The sequence below is a fragment of the Dendrobates tinctorius genome, unplaced genomic scaffold, assembly GCF_039654945.1.
Source record: "Dendrobates tinctorius isolate UK_male_01 unplaced genomic scaffold, ASM3965494v1 ptg000026l, whole genome shotgun sequence".
Lineage (NCBI taxonomy): Eukaryota > Metazoa > Chordata > Amphibia > Anura > Dendrobatidae > Dendrobates > Dendrobates tinctorius.
This window is the reverse complement of record NW_027361694.1, coordinates 2,403,100-2,422,047: the sequence shown is the minus strand read 5'-3', so window position 1 is coordinate 2,422,047 and position 18,948 is coordinate 2,403,100. Positions and strand designations below refer to the sequence as shown.

Below are 18,948 nucleotides of genomic sequence, written 5' to 3'. Positions count from 1 at the left end.
TTATAATCAGTGTCAGTGTACTTTTTTTGTGTCCGTTTTTACCATCAGTGTGTCAGTGTACGGTCTGTGTGTCTGTTTTTACCATCAGTGTGCATCAGTGTTTTTCATGAAAAGATAAATTAGAAACCTTCAGTTATCCTTTTCAATGTTTACTACAGACTGTACACTGATGCCATTGATGTGCTACACCTATTTTTCACAGACCCATAGACTTGTACAGGTCTTTTTCATCCGTGTTACCAGAAGAACACAGACATGTCTTCATGTGTTTTGCATAGAAATACGGTCTGTGTAAAAACATGGACAAATGAATAGCACCATAAATTATAATGGGTACTTAAGGTATCCAAAAAAAACATGCAAAACACGGACATTTGAATGAGGCCTTACATAAATATGAGCTAACTGACTTGCAGTATCCTAGTCTGGCATTCTAGTCCTAGTCACTAGGGCACACGCAATGTCATGACATTATACAGACCTAGTAATCACAACAGGTGCCGAGGATGCCAGCTTTCAAGTGCCGGATGAAGAAGTTCGCACAGCACTGGCTGCCATTTAGTCCCGAAGTGGATGCCAGATCAGGGAAGTGAGACTCTTTTCCCCCACCTCAAAACTCATAAAATCTAAAAGATTAGTGCCGTAGGAAAATTGCTTTAAAAAAAAATAAATATATATTTATATTTGTCCAACCCCTGTGTGTGTGTATATATATATATATATATATATATATATATATATATATATATATATATATATATATATATATATATATATATATACACACACACTCTCTCACTGGCCACTTTATTAGGTACACCATGCTAGTAAGGGGTTGGACCCCCTTTTGCCTTCAGAACTGCCTCAATTCTTCGTGGCAGAGATTCAACAAGGTGCTGGAAGCATTCCTCAGAGATTTTGGACCATATTGACATGATGGCATCACACAGTTGGCGCAGATTTGTCGGCTGAACATCCCTGATGCGAATCTCCCGTTCCACCACATCCCAAAGATGCTCTATTGGATTGAGATCTGGTGACTGAGGAGGCCATTTGAGTACAGTAAACTCATTGTCATGTTCAAGAAACCAATCTGAGATGATTCGAGCTTTATGACATGGCGCATTATCCTGCTGAAAGTAGCCATCAGATGTTGGGTACATTGTGGTCATAAAGGGATGGACATGGTCAGCAACAATACTCAGGTAGGCTGTGGCGTTGCAACGATGCTCAATTGGTACCAAGGGGCCCAAAGAGTGCCCAGAAAAAATTCCCCACACCATGACACCACCACCACCACCAGCCTGAACCGTTGATACAAGGCAGGATGGATCCATGCTTTCATGTTGTTTACGCCAAATTCTGACCCTACCATCCGAATGTCGCAGCAGAAATCGAGACTCATCAGACCAGGCAACGTTTTTGCAATCTTCTACTGTCCAATTTCGATGAGCTTGTGCAAATTGTAGCCTCAGTTTCCTGTTCTTAGCTGAGAGGAGTGGTACCCAGTGTGGTCTTCTGCTGCTGTAGCCCATCTGCCTCAAAGTTCGACGCACTGTGCGTTCAGAGATGCTCTTCTGCCTACCTTGGTTGTAACGGGTGGCAATTTGAGTCACTGTTGCCTTTCTATCAGCTCGAACCAGTCTGCCCATTCTCCTCTGACCTCTGGCATCAACATGGCATTTCCGGCCACAGAACTGCCGCTCCCTGGTTTTTTTTTCTTTTTCGGACCATTCTCTGTAAACCCTAGAGATGGTTGTGCGTGAAAATCCCAGTAGATCAGCAGTTTCTGAAATTCTCAGACCAGCCCTTCTGGCACCAACAATCATGCCACGTTCAAAGGCACTCAAATCACCTTTCTTCCCCATACTGATGCTCGGTTTGAACTGCAGGAGATTGTCTTGACCATGTCTACATGCCTAAATGCACTGAGTTGCCGCCATGTGATTGGCTGATTAGAAATTAAGTCTTAACACACAGTTGGACAGGTGTACCTAATAAAGTGGCCAGTGAGTGTATATATATATATATATATATATATATATATACACACACAGGGGTTGGACAAAATAATTGAAACACCTGGAAACATCAACAAAAGTTAGTTTAATATGGTGTAGGTCCACCTTTTGCAGCGATTACAGCCTCAATTCTCCGAGGTATGGATTCATACAAGGTGTGAATTGTTTCCAAAGGAATTGTAGCCCATTCTTCAGTCAAAACACCCTCCAGTTCTTTGAGCGACGATGGCGGCGGAAATCGACGTCTAACTTGAATCTCTAAAATCGGCCATAAATGCTCAATAATGTTGAAGTCTGGGGATTGTGGGGGCCAGATGAGATGCTCAACTTCATTAGAATGTTCCTCATGCCATGCTTTAACGATTCTAGCTGTATAAATTGGTGCATTATCATCCTGAAAGATGGCGTTCCCCTCCGGGAACAGTGCTTGACCCATAGGATGCGCTTGGTCGCCCAAAATGCCTAAATAATCTCGGCTGTTAATTCTTCCATGAAGGGATATCATTGGCCCGGCGGATCTCCACAAAATAGCACCCCAGATCATCACAGAACCTCCGCAATGTTTTACGGTTGGGAGAAGGCAGTCTGGATGGAATGCTTCGTTCGGCTGTCTCCAAACGTACACTCGGCCGGTCGGAGGTCGTAAATAGGGTAAACGATGATTCGTCCGAGAATATTATATGTTTCCACTGCTCGAGGGACCAATTCTGGAGGTTTCTACACCACTCTAAACGCTTGGAAACATTTGTCATTGAGAGCAGCGGTTTTCGAATTGCAGCTCTTCCATGGAATCCAGATTTGTGCAGCTCCCGACGAACAGTTTTCGTGGAAACTGGGTTCTGTAGGTGTTCATTGAGCTCAGCAGTGATTTTCGGAGCCGTGGTCTTGCGATCCTCTATCACAATTCGCTTTAGAGTCCGACGGTCTCTCTCAGTCAACTTCGACTTTCGGCCGGACCTGTGCTTTGCTGCGTACATTTTTCCTTCTCTTTCAAATGCAGTCATTACTTTGGAGACAGTACCTCTTGACACGCCAAACATTCGGGCACTTTCTGTTACACTAGTGCCTGCCATACGAGCACCAACAATTTGGCCTCTTTGAAAATCCGAGAGGTCTGCCATTGGTATCAAGTTTTCATCAATGTTCTTACAATTCTGCAAAACAAACAGTTAATTTACATACACATCACAAATAATCAACTACAAAACATTACCATATGTCACGATTTGCATGTTTATAACATGTTCGAAGATTATGATGCCAAAACGTTAGGTGTTTCCATTATTTTGTCCAACCCCTGTATATATATATTCTAAGCTGTCATTACAGCGACCGCTTTGCAGGTGTATATATAGGCAGCCATAAGTGACCATACATAATGGATAACAATGGCCGCTCACTTGTTCAGTCGACTCCCATCACTCCAAACTCCCCTATATACACACACCTTTATTTCTATAAGAAGAGGAGAACACACATATCCCCCCAATTATACACTCAACCATGCCAAATACTTTTTTCTGGAAATCTGGAGGAATGATGGCCGCCTACATATTAAATTAATGGCAGATCATTCAACATTGGTTAACTGCCAAGTAATGTGAATGACAAACTGAGTAGAAGAGGAAAAAAAAATCAAGGGCACATATTTTAGGGAAATGGCAAAATAGGAAATCCATCTGCATTGCTGTGATTCATTAAAAAGAGATATCAGAAATAATATATACATTACACATAAGGAGGCAACTGTTCTGTACAGTGATTTAATTGTAATTATGTATGGGCTTTAGAAGCCATGATGGAGGTTGACATTTATTTTACATTAGTACCAAAAGCCATCAGTTTATATCTATAGGTCATAATCCAAAAAGCAAGAACACATTATAGTCTGAGCTTTTATGGAGAGAAATTTCCCTTTCAAAGCAAAGTGCACTAAAATCCCATTCAATTAGGCAAATAAATGTAATAGTACAGAATCATGAAAGGCAAGCCTACGCTGGTAATCGTACAGAGGGAATGTATTACTGCACTAATGCAGATAAACATTAGCCAAGTCATAACGCACCGACATATACAGTTGTGGCCAAAAGTATTGACACCCCTGCAATTCTGTCAGATAATACTCAGTTTCTTCCTGAAAATGATTGCAAACAAATTCTTTGGTATTATCTTCATTTAATTTGTCTTAAATGAAAAAACACAAAAAGAATTGTCCTAAAGTCAAATTGGATATAATTCCACACCAAACATAAAAAAGAGGGTGGACAAAAGTATTGGCACTGTTCGAAAAATCATGTGATGCTTCTCTAATTTGTGTAATTAACAGCACCTGTAACTTACCTGTGGCACCTAACAGGTGTTGGCAATAACTAAATCACACTTGCAGCCAGCTGACATGGATTAAAGTTGACTCAACCTCTGTCCTGTGTCCTTGTGTGTACCACATTGAGCATGGAGAAAAGAAAGAAGACCAAAGAACTGTCTGAGGACTTGAGAAACCAACTTGTGAGGAAGCATGAGCAATCTCAAGGCTACAAGTCCATCTCCAAAGACCTGAATGTTCCTGTGTCTACCGTGCGCAGTGTCATCAAGAAGTTTAAAGCCCATGGCACTGTGGCTAACCTCCCTAGATGTGGACGGAAAAGAAAAATTGACAAGAGATTTCAACGCAAGATTGTGCGGATGTTGGATAAAGAACCTCGACTAACATCCAAACAAGTTCAAGCTGCCTGCAGTCCGAGGGTACAACAGTGTCAACCCATACTATCCGTCGGCGTCTGAATGAAAAGGGACTGTATCGTAGGAGATCCAGGAAGACCCCATTTCTTACCCCGAGACATAAAAAAGCCAGGCTGGAGTTTGCCAAAACTTACCTGAAAAAGCCTAAAACGTTTTGGAAGAATGTTCTCTGGTCAGATCAGACAAAAGTAGAGATTTTTGAGCAAAGGCATCAACATAGAGTTTACAGGAGAAAAAAAAGAGGCATTCAAAGAAAAGAACACGGTCCCAACAGTCAAACATGGCGAAGGTTGCCTGATGTTTTGGGGTTGCTTTGCTGCCTCTGGCACTGGACTGCTTGACCGTGTGCATGGCATTATGAAGTCAGAAGAATACCAAGAAATTTTGCAGCATAATGTAGGGCCCAATGTGAGAAAGCTGGGTCTCCCTCAGAGGTCATGGGTCTTCCAGCAGGACAATGACCCAAAACACACTTCAAAAAGCACTAGAAAATGGTTTGAGAGAAAGCACTGGAGACTTCTAAGGTGGCCAGCAATGAATCCAGACCTGAATCCCATAGAACACCTGTGGACAGATCTAAAAATGGCAGTTTGGAGAAGGCAACCTTCAAATATCAGGGACCTGGAGCAGTTTGCCAAAGAAGAATGGTCTAAAATTCCAGCAGAGCATTGTAAGACACTCATTGATGGTTACCGGAAGCGGTTGGTCGCAGTTATTTTGGCTAAAGGTTGTGTAACCAAGTATTAGGCTGAGGGTGCCGCCAATACTTTTGTCTGGCCCATTTTTGGAGTTGTGTGAAATGATCAATGTTTTGCTTTTTGCTTTATTCTCTTGTGTTTTTTCATTTAAGACAAATTAAATCAAGATAATAATACCAAAGAATTTGTGTTTGCAATCATTTTCAGGAAGAAACTGAGTATTATCTGACAGAATTGCAGGGGTGTCAATACTTTTGGCCACAACTGTAGAATATATACAAGGAGTACTAGAAGAAATGATATGATCTGCAGAAGACTAATGATTTCCACAATCATCTCATCTACGTTTTACCATGGAATTACAAAACATTGGCTTTAATGAGTCTGCCCAGCATTCTTCGCTGCTTCAAAGCTTGCAAAGTTTGATTTGGTGATCTGCATTGTATACAAAGTTTGGCTGGGTTCAGACAGCCGTATTAAAAATCATGGCAATCGCTAATTAAGGGTATGTGCACACGTTGCGGATTCGTGTGCGGATCCGCAGCGGATTTGCCCCTGCAGGTTCGCTGTAGATTCGCAAGAGATTACAGTACAATGTTTTCCCATGGAAAACAAAAACCGCTGTGCACATGCTGCAGAAAATTCCGCGTGGAAATGCCGCAGTTTATTTTCCGCAGCATGTCAATTCTTTGTGCGAATTCCGCAGCGTTTTTACACCCATTCCATTATAGGGCTCCGCAGGTGTAAAAACGCATGCCCAATCCGCACAAAAAAAACGCAATAAATCCACGCGGATTTTTACCTGCGGATTCTGTCACAAATAGCATATTCTGCGTGGAAAAATCTGCACATGAATCCGAACCGTGTGGACATACCCTAAGGCTCCACCTACAGCTCCATGTGCTTGTCCACATTGGACGGGTACCGGAGCTGCCTTCTATTGTATGCATGGTTCTGGTCCATGAGGCAGACCAAAGTATTGCATGACATTTTTTTTTATTTTTTATGCAAACAATGGAAATTGGCCATATGCACTAGAACACTGGCCATAATAGGTCCATGTATGATTTGTGGTCCACACGGACCAGTTATGCAGTCACCTGAACGAGCCCTTTTAACAAGCACTCAAAAGTATCTATTCTGTTATTTCTAAACAATGTTTTTCGGTGATTACTTTGTATCTCCGTTCATACTGCACCCACACACACAAATGATACACCATTTGAAAGGTAAACTTGCCCCCTTCAGCAAGAAAATAGCCACACAAACCACACATCCACGATTTGATCACAAAATGCAGTTTAAACATTAATTTTCATAAACATGCAGTAAGGAAAAATGACCTGCAGGTGGCACCACAGTACCCCAAAGCACACTACCACAAAGCTGCTTACAGACATCGCAAGCAAATCCAAACATTTGCCTTGGGGGTGTTCCAGCTTGCCAAACTGCTTGCTCAGCCTATTTTAGCCAAATTGGAGCATTGCACACTTCACTGCAGGTGAGGCACATATGCAAACACATATGTAAACATGCATTGCCTATTGAATTGCACACTTGCTCCGTTCATACTCCACCCACACAAACAAATGATACACCATTTGAAAGGTCAAATTACCTGCAGGTGGCAGCACACTACCCCAAAGAACAATACCATAACCATAAAGCTGCTTACAGACATCACAAACAAATCCAAACATTTGCATTTGGGTCTTTCCAGCTTGCTCAAGTGCTTTCCCAGCCTATTTTAGGAACATTGGAGGATTGCACACTTCATTGCAGGTGAATCACATATGCAAACACATTTGTAAACATGCACAGCTTTTTCGCTGATTACTTCGCCCCACACACACAAATGATACACTATTTGAAAGGTAAACTTGCTCCATTCAGCACACATTCATGATTTTATCACTAAATATAGCTTAGACATTCATTTTCATAAACCTGCAGAAAGACACAATGACCGGCAGGTGGCACCTCAACCGGAAGACATTTTTTGGCCTCTACTTATCAAACCAATTTATTATATTATCTATCTACATATATAAATACATGTCTGTGTCATCATCTCATGAAATACATTTACATTTGACCAGCTTGCTTTTTCTGAAATTGCCTGCGCCCCCGACGACCAATGTGCAAAAATTTTGCACGGGCAAAGCTAGTTGCACTATATTTTGAAAGATAATGGAAACCTTAATATTTTTTATTTTTTTTATTTTACATGTAACCTGCAAGATGGTCTTGAAAAGTGGTACAGCCTTTAAGGGAAGTTAAGGTACTGAGCCAAATATTTATCACAATCCACAGACAGGATAATTGTATAATTGTTAGGGGCCTCACTGTAGGGGTCTCCACTGATCACAAAAATGGGGTTACTGCGTACCTCGCATGAATGGAGAGGTGGTCAATTATAGGACTGACAGACATTGCCAAGTATAGAGTTCGGTTTTGTCCCATAGACAATAAATGGAACAACTCTGTGCATGCCAGCACATGGTACCCTTGTGATCTGTTGGTACCAAGAACAGACAGACGGTAGTACAATCCACATGCTTGACTATTGGGGCAAACATTCTTCAGGACTTCCTGGCAGGCTTTTCTTTTATTTATTTTGGTCAATCCATTGGAAACACAGGACAGAAAGTAGAAGGAGTTAATTTTAATACTGTATATGATTTATATTTGATACTGACTTTATGAGTAGCATAGTTTCTCAATATTAACATGGTAAAAGAACATCTTTAACCCCTCCACCCCCCAAGTGATTATCCATTTTTTGTTTTGTCCTTCCCTTCCTCCAAGGGAAAACATATATAGCTTTTTTTTTATTTAAGTGGTGAAAAAAAATCAGAAATTTGCCAACAAAAAACACTTGTCGCCATTTTCCGAGACCCAAAACATTCTCATTTTATTGAATCTAGGGCTGGGGGAGGGCTTATTATTTTCACCGAGCTGACGTTTTTATTGATACCATATTGGGTTGGGGTACATACAATGATTTGATCGCCTCTTATAGCATTTTATTGTAATGTTGCGGCAACCAAAAAACATAATTCTGGCGTTTTAAGTTTTTATTATTATGAAGTTTACCAATCGGATTATTTATTTTATATTTTTATAGATCTGACACTTCTGAAACCAGCTATACCAAATATATGTATTTTTTAAATATATTGTTTTATTTTTAATGGGGCAAAGGAGGAGGGTGACTTGAAGTGATATTTTTCTATATATTTTTATTTAAATTTTTTTCACTTTTTACTGTATTTAATAGTCCCCTGAGGAGACCTGACGCTGCGATCGTCCGATCGCCTGTGCTATACATAGCAGTGCTTCACACAAATCGTTGTTCACAAGAGGATCGTGATAACACCCCCCCCCCCGCTGTCATGACAACTCATTGGTGCCATGCCGATGGGCGGGATCAATGATGTGCTTCCTGTCTGCACGTCTTTGCATGGTTTTCCTCCAGCAATCCAAGGACATAGTGATAGAGAATTTAGATTTTAAGCCCCCATAGGGACAGTGATAATATCTGTAAAGTGATGTGAATGTAAGAATATATAAGTGCTATCCTTCCAGAATGTTTGTGGAAAGGACAATGCATAACTGGAGTATGTGAATAGTTCTTACTCCAAGCCTATAGTCCCCTTTTATCTCCTGATCTAAAACATTTTCAAAAGAAGAATAAATGGTTTCAGAAAATTCTTGCTCCACCTCTGTCCACTATAAAGATTTCTACGAGCTCTGTTATAATTCTGTCTCATGTCCTGGCCTTTCAATTGCTACTAGAAACACTTTAAAACCTGAGTGTCTTGAATTAATGAGCGCAGATTTCACAGGCCACAGCTGTCTTTGTGAAGCATAGTTCATTGCCATCCTTGCCGATAGCAAAGAAAAAGAGAGTGACAAGGACACAAGTACCTTCTCAGGCCAGAGCCCAGTACGCCTGCATTTTCTCCAGAAGATCAAATAGTTCCGGCAGTAATATATTGTCTCTCCCTTTGTACCCTCTTGTCAGACGAGGGTGTGTTTTCTTTATGCATACAGTAATGAGATTGGAGACTTGGGAGAGGAGGGTCCTATTGCCACAGTTCTGTCCTTATTTATTCTTATATCTATCATATTTATCATTTTAATCCCCTTAATATGTCTGAATTGCGCACTATATTTAATTTAAGTGAGCAAAGCAATGGCAGGAAAACATACATTTTGAAAGTAGGCCTCAGATTGGAGCGAAATATTTTTATTTCCCAATTACAAGCTAATTTTCTATCCGACTTCAAACTGATCGACTCCGAAGGGCATTTTCAGTGATACCGGATGAACTGCATTAGAATTTATATTTACTTTATGTCTTTGGCCTTTCTAATGTGAGACTGGAGTGCTGGCATTAAAATGATGGGATGAGAGATAAAAGGAGCAATTAACAGTTATTTGCAAAAGCAGGAACATCCAGGGGGGCTGTAGACAACAAGCGATGTGATGGACAATGTGGTGAAAAGCATGGAGGACTACAGTGTAGGAGATTTAACCCATCTCATGCCTCACTTAACACTTCCATTCCTGTAATTATACCACTTATATATTGTGCAGTAAAATAAAACCACACTATTACATGTCAGTTTGAGCGGATCAGCTGAATTCTCTGGCTAACAAAGGGTCATGGTAAAGAGAAGACACACACGCTTGCTCTACTGGCACTAATTGCATGCAATGATATTAATGACCCAGTAATTGCGTTACAAGTGGCACTGAAGTGGAAAACATCATTTTGAGGCAGAGTTCATCTCTTGGTGGGGAGATTTTACCACTGACTGAGTTAATGCCAACTGACAGTTTCGAATATAACACTGTGGATGAGAAAACACTGCACTCTCGCTGTAGAAAGGCTTAGATGGAAGTGACGCCGTTTCCAGCCTAGTGGTAACCCAATAAATGGCATGGTTAGACTTTGCCCTCGTGCTGAACCTTATTCCTTAGTGGAGATCTGCTCTGTACAATAGACAATCTGGAGCAATTTTCTACATGCTTGGGCTAATAAATAAATGTCCCTCATGTTTTTACATCAAAGAACTGGAAAATGTGGACTTCCATCTCTAGGAAAATATTTTCAAAGAAAATGTGGCTCCTACTAAACCAGAGACTAAATATAGTAGACAAAACAGGCAACAAAATGGCTGCCCCTTCTGCTGTTAAGTGACGTGCTGCAAAACTGTAAGCCTGGTATAAAGAGGCTTTATTTATTGTTCAATATTTCTTGTTTCCCATTCATATCTTGATTACCAACATTACAAAATGTTCACAGTGAATTTCAACTTGAGCTATCACTGGCCGCAAATTATATGTCATTTTTCTAAGGAACTCTAAAAAGAATGGGTACAATTGTGTGCTCCATAAGAGCTGCTTTCTCGCTCAGGAGCGATCATTTTCACTGGGGAACTGCAGCAGTAGCTTCCATTCTGTGCCTGCACTTAAGACATTGTTTCAGAGATCTGTAGAGGAAAATGGAAACTATGAGAACTGGCCAATAAACTACAATGCAGTCTAGAGGAGATTACGAGACATTCACAATGCTCATAATGGCATTGCAGGAAAACTTTCCTTGCCTACGATCAGCTAGGTTAAGTGTGTTCATAATTCTCAGGTTTTATTCTCGCACAACACCTTTAAGTGAGTGAATCTGAACTTTGCAGGCTAGGAGACAATAACTAGGTTTAGAAACCCCAATATAACATAGTGGTGACATTAGTTAATGGGGTTATCCAGTACCCATCATAAAAAAAAACTCTGCATACTTATCTGGCGGACTGATGCCATTCCTCCGATGGCAGGCCTTTGTAGTCTGGCGGTCATGTGGTAATCTGGCGATTATGGTTATGCCTCGTGACTGCTGGGAGAAACAGCGCTCCAATTGGAGGAACGGCGCTGTTCCAGGAGGCAGATATGTTTTTAAAATGTTTTTATTTTATAATAGAGCTTTTATAGGGATGTCCAGTAAGGAAAACACCCTTTAAGGTCACCAAACACTGGCCAAGCTTCTACTGTGTATGGGGTGTCCCGACTATGACTACAGATGAAAATGAAAAGAGACTGGGAAAAAACCTGAAGAATCCTGATGCCAACAAAGTGAGAAATCTTAAGTGTCATGCACATGTTGAACATTTTTGACTTGCAGATTTGGTGCAGAAAAAAAAATCTACAGCATGTCAATTTTCTGTGCATTTTTGACACAGTTTTTCACCATTGACCTCACTCAAATCAGTAAAAAAAAAGGCAGACAAAAACGCTTCAAAAACACGCATTTTTGAAGCTGCATCCATTTACTCAACATGAGCAAATAGCCCTAGATTTCAACCTGCCCAATCATTACACCATAATCAATCCATAAGGATTCCCCTCTTCTTCTCGACCGGATTGTACATGTGTAAGAAGAGGTCAGAATAGCGCTGGCCAAACAAGCTCTAGGTCAAGAAATACAGAAGGTGTATAGAGCGTGTTTAACTGATGGGAGCAAAAGGTAATTATTAGATAATTATGCCATGTTTGTATAGGTGAGATATAAGGACCCTTGGGAACTTCCCAACTACCAGTTGCATTGCCTGATTTATCATTCTGCAGCTGCTTTTTAGTACTATAAAGCTAGCAACACTCTTAGCATTCTAAACCGTACAATCAGACAAACCTACTAAAGAAACTGGGTCTATTTTTAATAGAGGTAAACAGGGTTTGTTTTTTTTTAAACTAATCTGGAACCCTAATAAGAAAAAAAAAAAAAGATTTACGCTGACTGCATTCTACTTCATCATCTCATGAAACTGGTTAAAGAATGAGATAGCTTGCACTGAAGCAAGAGGCCAATTAATTAATGTTAGTTGGAATTGGAAGGAAAAAAAAAAAAAGAAAGAGAGGACAAAACATTTAGGGAACCCTACATATTTGAGTTTGTGCATGTCAGAATAAATGATCGTCTGACTGTAAGCTGAACTAATGAGGTCCGCATGCAAGCTGGAGTTTTTCAGGCGAATGTTTCCCGAGGCACTTCTTTACCCACTTCACAGGTCATAAAAGATGTTAGGAAGCCGAAAAATGATTATATTTCATGATAGTCTGGGCAGTACTTTCTAAAAGGTTAGTAACTGGGCTTTGAGGGCTGAGGTAATGAAAGTGTGTTTCTTGCTTTGCCGGCTTTGATCAGCTCTCGGCCTCCAAACCCATTTAATGCAGCTAAAAAGCAGGAGACATAATGTATATTTCATAGCATTAGATGCTATTCATTTCTCCACTACTTCAAGCTCCTGGAGGAAATTCTGATACCCCGCTCTTACAGAACAGATCCAGTAGCTTTTATTCCCTCTGCTTGCCGTGGGACCTAAATGATAATCTATTTTCAATATGAAACCACTCTTGATTTCTAGAAAGGGGATTATGCTGATATATTCTTAGCCCGCTCTGATCAAGTTACCAGCAGACACAGTAAAAGATTTGTTACATGCTGCACTTTTTTAAAAAGTTAAAACTCGTTATGACAAATAAATACACTGCGGCAAAGCATACGTACATATGATGTAGTAGTCCCTGTTCCTCTGGAATTCCAGTCCCCAGAGATTTGGGCTGAACTCTTGAAATTTGATGGTAAATTTCACATCCTGGTCTGGTTTAGCACAGTTGAGCAAAGGTGTTCTGTCTTTTATAGTGCAGCTTTCCGCCTGCTCCTTATCCACTAGGTAGACTTTGTAATACTCATATTGGGCAGTAGATTTAGAGTCCACTTTGGGGCAAATAATGTCCAGTTTATCTCCTATTTGTGGATACAATACCAGCCCTTGGCCTGGGAGGAATCTAATGAAAAAAGAAAACAGAATTAGTGACAAAAATATATCAATAACATTTTTTGCTATAACATATATACTCATACGGAGGCAAGCTGAGCATCAATGCTTCTAGTGCAGCATCGGTTATTACAGATTTATTAAAGGAGTTGTCACATCTTATTGAACGGATAGTTTGTAAAAGAAACTTTGCAATTTACTTATTAAAAATCTTTTCAGTTCTCAAGATTGAGGGAATTTTACATTTAATTATTAACTGCTTGTTGCCTATCTTACCGACCATCTCACTACAGCAGTTCAGGTCAGCAGTGCAACCATGCCACCAATCTGAATGGTCAGTCAAGAGCACACATCAAGAAGAATCAAGAAGCTGGGGTGGGGTGTATTCCTAACTAGAGATGGGCGAACTCGAACAGGAATGTTTGGCATTTGTACCGGGCAGTGACTGTTCGGGCCTGAACACCGATCACAGACTTTCTACTGAAGAGAAAGAGAGAGAGAGAGAGAGATGGAGTGAGAGATAGACAGAGACACAGATTTTTTTTATTTTTTTTCCCTCCTTACCAGTCCATGTAACCATATTTTCAATGGGGTTTGGGTTCTGAAGGAAGTTTGGGTACTGTTCTGGTACCCGAACCAAACTTTCAAGTACAAGAACCCAAACTTCCACCGCCCATTTGACAATTAGTCCATGTTAAGTATTTGGACAGTATTTTACATCAGTACTTAAACAATCAGAGAAAAAGTATAATAGAAACACGGCGCCACATCTGCATTTTTACCCCAATCCTAGTCTTCACCTACAAATACTGATTGAAAAAACTGACTAAATACTGAACGTGTGAACATGGCTTTAGGGTTTGGCAGAGACTATTCATTTATAGTTCATAGATCCCAATGTAAAATCTTTGGTAGGGGCTCTTCATTTCTAGCACTGGAGCAGAGAGACCTTTTATAAGCTCCTAAGCGCCAGGACCTAGCTGCTGCTAATAGTTATGCCCCTTTTGATGAATTAGTGGTAGATTACATTTTTTAAGGCATTATAAAAATGTTGCTTTCTTAAATAGCAACCTATTACTCATCAAAACATTAGTCAAGCAAAGGCATCAAATATACAATTATGCTTGTGCATAAAAAGTCATGCTATAAGCATTTCTCACCTTCAGAGGCCTATTTTTACCCCGGCTGAGAATGACTCTCAGAATTCATGTGTCTATTTCAACGCCATAGAATCATGTCCTTAACGCATGGACTGCCATTATCAGCAAAACTGCACACGACAGCAGTCTAAGAAAATCCTGACACTATATCTCCACAGCCACCAAGGAATGTCTTTCTGTCTAGTCAATGTGACCTGATCAGTCTGAAGTCGTCCTAATGTCATAAGCGTAATGCAACTAATAGCAGTGCAGGAGCCAAAAATCAAAAATGTAAACGATAATCTCAACAGATTGGATTCTTGTTTTTTTCATTCACAATGCTGTGAAATATCGTCGATGCACAGTGTGCTGGCCGAAGCTATTCAAATGAAGCGAGACCAAATACTTGGACACAGTATGCCACAGAACAGCATCCACGCTTGTAGCTTAGCCTCTTCATGTATTGCTTGCGGCAGAAAGCCTGTGGGAAATTGAAACAAGAGCTTTCTAATCAACATCCTTTGCGGAGCAGATACATTAAACACCACACTTAGAAATCCCCACTCGTTTGTAAGCAGCTAAGCCCGCAGGCTCATTAAAATATGAAACACTGAGAACAAAGATTTTAGCCAGGAATCCTTCCATAGTGAAGCTCGAGAAGGCCACCAGGTAAGTTTTATTAATTGCTAAATCAATTCTCATGTCAGCTGACAGACACCATGCTTGGCCTAGCAACCAAATGTCAGGCTGCAGTGTATTTGATTTTCCAACTTTATAGTGACGGCTTTTGTTGGTTAACATTATGGGTAATCAAAGCGGAGGAAGAGCATTGCTTATTTCCCTGCAGCTATTATGTGCAATCACACAGCAACTAGCAGAATGCTTATCTTAGTGTTAGGAGTAATATGATGCTGCAGCCCCATCACTCAGGGGGATACGGAAGATTACGCCACGTTTTCAGGTTACAGAATCTTTAAAGGGGTCTCTGAGTTTAATGGTCAACCCTTTTGCAACCTGTTCATGTGTATGTAAATGTTAACAAATATTTACAAAGCAGGTATCATGGTGATAGACATTTTTCGTGGTTAGTATGCCACAGAAAAAAAAGCTGAATGCTCATAGCAATAACATCTGAACCAAAGACAACTGATGTTAAGCACCCTGCTCTGGCGCCCAGATAGGTCCTCCGTGGCAGCCGGACCAAAACACTGTTCACTTCTGCACCAACAATACTCTGCTCAGCGCCCTGGATGTCTCTTGTGAGACCTACTCACAAGGCCTCAAGTAATATGATGACGTGTGCTGGGCTGCAGCAGAGGTGGCAGGAGCAGAAGTGAGCACAGCCGTGCTCCAAATACCATAGAGGGTTTTCTGCAAACCGGATCAGGGTAGCTCAAATCTTTTTTGGCTCATTTCTAGTCTTGAGTAATAAAAAAACTTAATATGCTGGATCCTAAATGATGATTATAACATTTATTACGAATTGTAATAAACTTCTGTACTAAACTGCTCAGTGGTAATTAAAAGGAAAAATCACTTGCAGTACAGTCTGGTAGACTTACCGTACCTATAAAACAAAAAAATAAAGTGAGTCTATGAAAATCTATTATAGCAAAATGAAAAATGCAGAGAATGTAAAGCGTGCTGTATACATATTCGACAATAATGTAATAGAAAGGCAAAGGTGAAATTGGTGTTTGTGCTTGAAAACCAGTTATTAAAAACAAGAAAGAAAGAAAACATAATTGTAAAATCTACCCGACTAATACACTATCTGGGACTGAACAAAATCAGCTTGCGCTGTAATTAGTTGCTTTTGCTTGTTACTCTTGATAAATGATGCTTTCTGGTGTGGATAAGGGCCAGCTCTTGACCCATGACTTAGCTACACACTTCAGTACTTCAGATGGGCATCCCTCTCTCTGAAGAGGCTGGCAATCATGTTCCCACTCTATAGGCACGGACCTTTTGTTCTATTCACCATGCACAAATGTATGAGGATAATATTTTTTCCTGAACAGTAACGAAAAGAACTCTTAGGTGCTCCTACATAAAAAGGTTGCAAACATAACAGAGTTAGTTGACACGAGAGCTACAGGTCCGAAACTACAAGAGTCATGTAGCATGCAACAATCACGTGACCATTAGTGCCATCTAGTAATATTATTATACTCTTTGCTAGCTCGAAGTGGGTGTGTAACAATTCAATAACCTAATTTTTGTATCAACTGCTGTGTTGTGTACTGGGCAGGCATAAACTGATAAAGGGCATTACAAACTCATGTCTGCCCATTTCAAAAAGTATTTCTTCAGTGTGTTCAGTCAAATGGAGGGAATAAAGATTTTCATACACACTGGAGATAAAGTGGGTCAAACTCACTATTTCAGCGGGTTACATAACTAAGTTACTGGTATAGAGACCCATCAAGTCTCCACTAACTGCATGTCTGGAGAAAAAAAAAAAAAAGGATCGAGCATGGTAAATTTTAACAGCAATGGGAACTAGCGTATGGATAAAACTTAACCTTTTCTAATTTATTAAAAAGTACATACAAGAAAAACAAAGGCAAAGATAATCAAAAACAGTAGAAGAGGAATCACATGTGCAGCACAATATAGCAGAGAGCCTCCAGACATCGGGTGGCATTCCTTTAGCTTCAATCCAAATGAAATAAAAAGAGGTGGCACTCACCGGAATGAAGTCCAAACTTTACTGGTCCAAAAAAATGTTTAAAACATCTCAGGCAGGTGGGGGGCTAGAGAGTGCAAAGACTGCCGTTTCGTGCTGTGTTGCGCTTCTACGAGTAGACCCATAGAAGCGCAACACAGCGCGAAACGGCCATCGTCTTTGCACTCTCTAGCCCCCCACCTGCCTGAGATGTTTTAAACATTTTTTTGGACCAATAAAGTTTGGACTTTATTCCGGTGAGTGCCACCTCTTTTCATTTCATTTGGATTATGCATCTTGCTCTGGTGTGCACCTGAAGGAAAAAAGGTTTTATGCCTGCGGTATTTTTGATCAGCTGATGGTATTGGCTCTATGAATGACCAGTGGTGCTCGGTTTTCTCTATATTCTGTGATTCCTCTGTCACACATCACGTCTTCTAACGCGTTTCGTCCTAGTTGGACTCATCAGGAGCGTTTGTCGAGACATCCAGCAGCCTTCAAGGCAGCTGGAGGCTCTCTCGCTATATTGTGCAGCGCATGAGATTACTCTTCTACTGAGTGAGATCTAATAATGCTATGTGTCTTGGCAGTACAGCTTGCACATTTTGAATCTACAAATGCTTATTTTTGAAAATCATTAAAAATGCCTTGAATCTCAAATGTCAACAGGGAATGCTCATCACTAGATGGGGTAGCATGATTCCTATTCTGTGACTATATTTTTGATGATCTTTGCTATTAGTATCTTTATCGTGTTTTTCATGGCCTCTAATTGTTTGTAATGGGTGGTGAGTAGAGCGTGCTGTTAGCGCTAAAAATCTATTTTTCACCACATGTGCTGTTTAATGATAATTTCCATGATTTACATTATATAACACTGACTGATGCTTTGTGATGTTATATCTGGGTCATGGTATTACATTTATGTCTGAGGACAGGGAACCATACAGAGTGTTAAGTGTGTAAAGCATTACACCTTATCTCCAGTCGTAATTAAGTTCCTTTAAGAGGCCATATACTCAATATAGCAGGTAAAATTACCTGGGAGTATATATTGTTTTTATTTATTCTTCCTCACGTTTTTTTATGTTGGTTTAGGGCCCCCTTGCACTTGGGTTTTTCTTGTATGTACTTTTTAATAAATTAGTAAAGGTTAAGTTTTATCCATACGCTAGTTCCTATTCTCAGTTTTGTCGATATATCATTCCTGCTAACAAAACTAAATTTTAACATTAAATCCTCTTCTTAAAAGAAATAACTCTTACTTCTCTGTCATCAATGAAAACACATGCACCTGTGGCGCCCCTGAGGCTCGGTCGCCACAGAGGTACTGTACCTCCTCCTGAGGTGTGGTGCCCCACCATCCAGGTAAGATGGAGGCTCCTGATCATGCTCCAAAACTCGCATCCCACACAACACAGTAGTTCAGCAAAGCCACATTGCGGCTCCCTGCTTGGAGTGTAACAGAGCACCTTTGGTGGCTCCCTGCTTGGAACACGAAACGTGCTGGGAGGCGGGTGGAGTTTAGAATACATAAGAGAGCGGGAAGGTGTAGGATTTGTGGTCAGTCGGTCAGTCTGGAGAGGAAGTCACTCAAAGAGGAGTGAGGGAAGAAGATCCCTGAGAGAGGGATGGAGGAAGGAGGTGCTGCAGCAGACCTCAGTGACCTGGGTCTGCTGGCACGGGAAAGGAAAAAAGGAGAAAGACATTGAACTGAAACCTGATCTTCCAAAAGAAGGAGAGATTAGTACGGAACGAAGGCGTAAAAGGGAACAGAGGACATGGGTTAGGAGAGAACCCTGCCTAGAAGTTCTAAGCGCAAGGCCGGGGCCCGGTCCCCAAGGT

General features: G+C 40.6%; 1 protein-coding gene across 1 annotated transcript in view; it reads right to left on the bottom strand.

Moving 5' to 3' along the window:
* Positions 1 to 18,948, bottom strand: part of EFNB2 (ephrin B2) — a 53,587-nt gene that overhangs the window by 15,489 nt on the left and 19,150 nt on the right. The window contains exon 2 of the mRNA XM_073569476.1: positions 13,026 to 13,306. Coding sequence (XP_073425577.1) covers positions 13,026 to 13,306 — 281 coding nt within the window. The remainder of the gene's footprint in view (positions 1 to 13,025; positions 13,307 to 18,948) is intronic.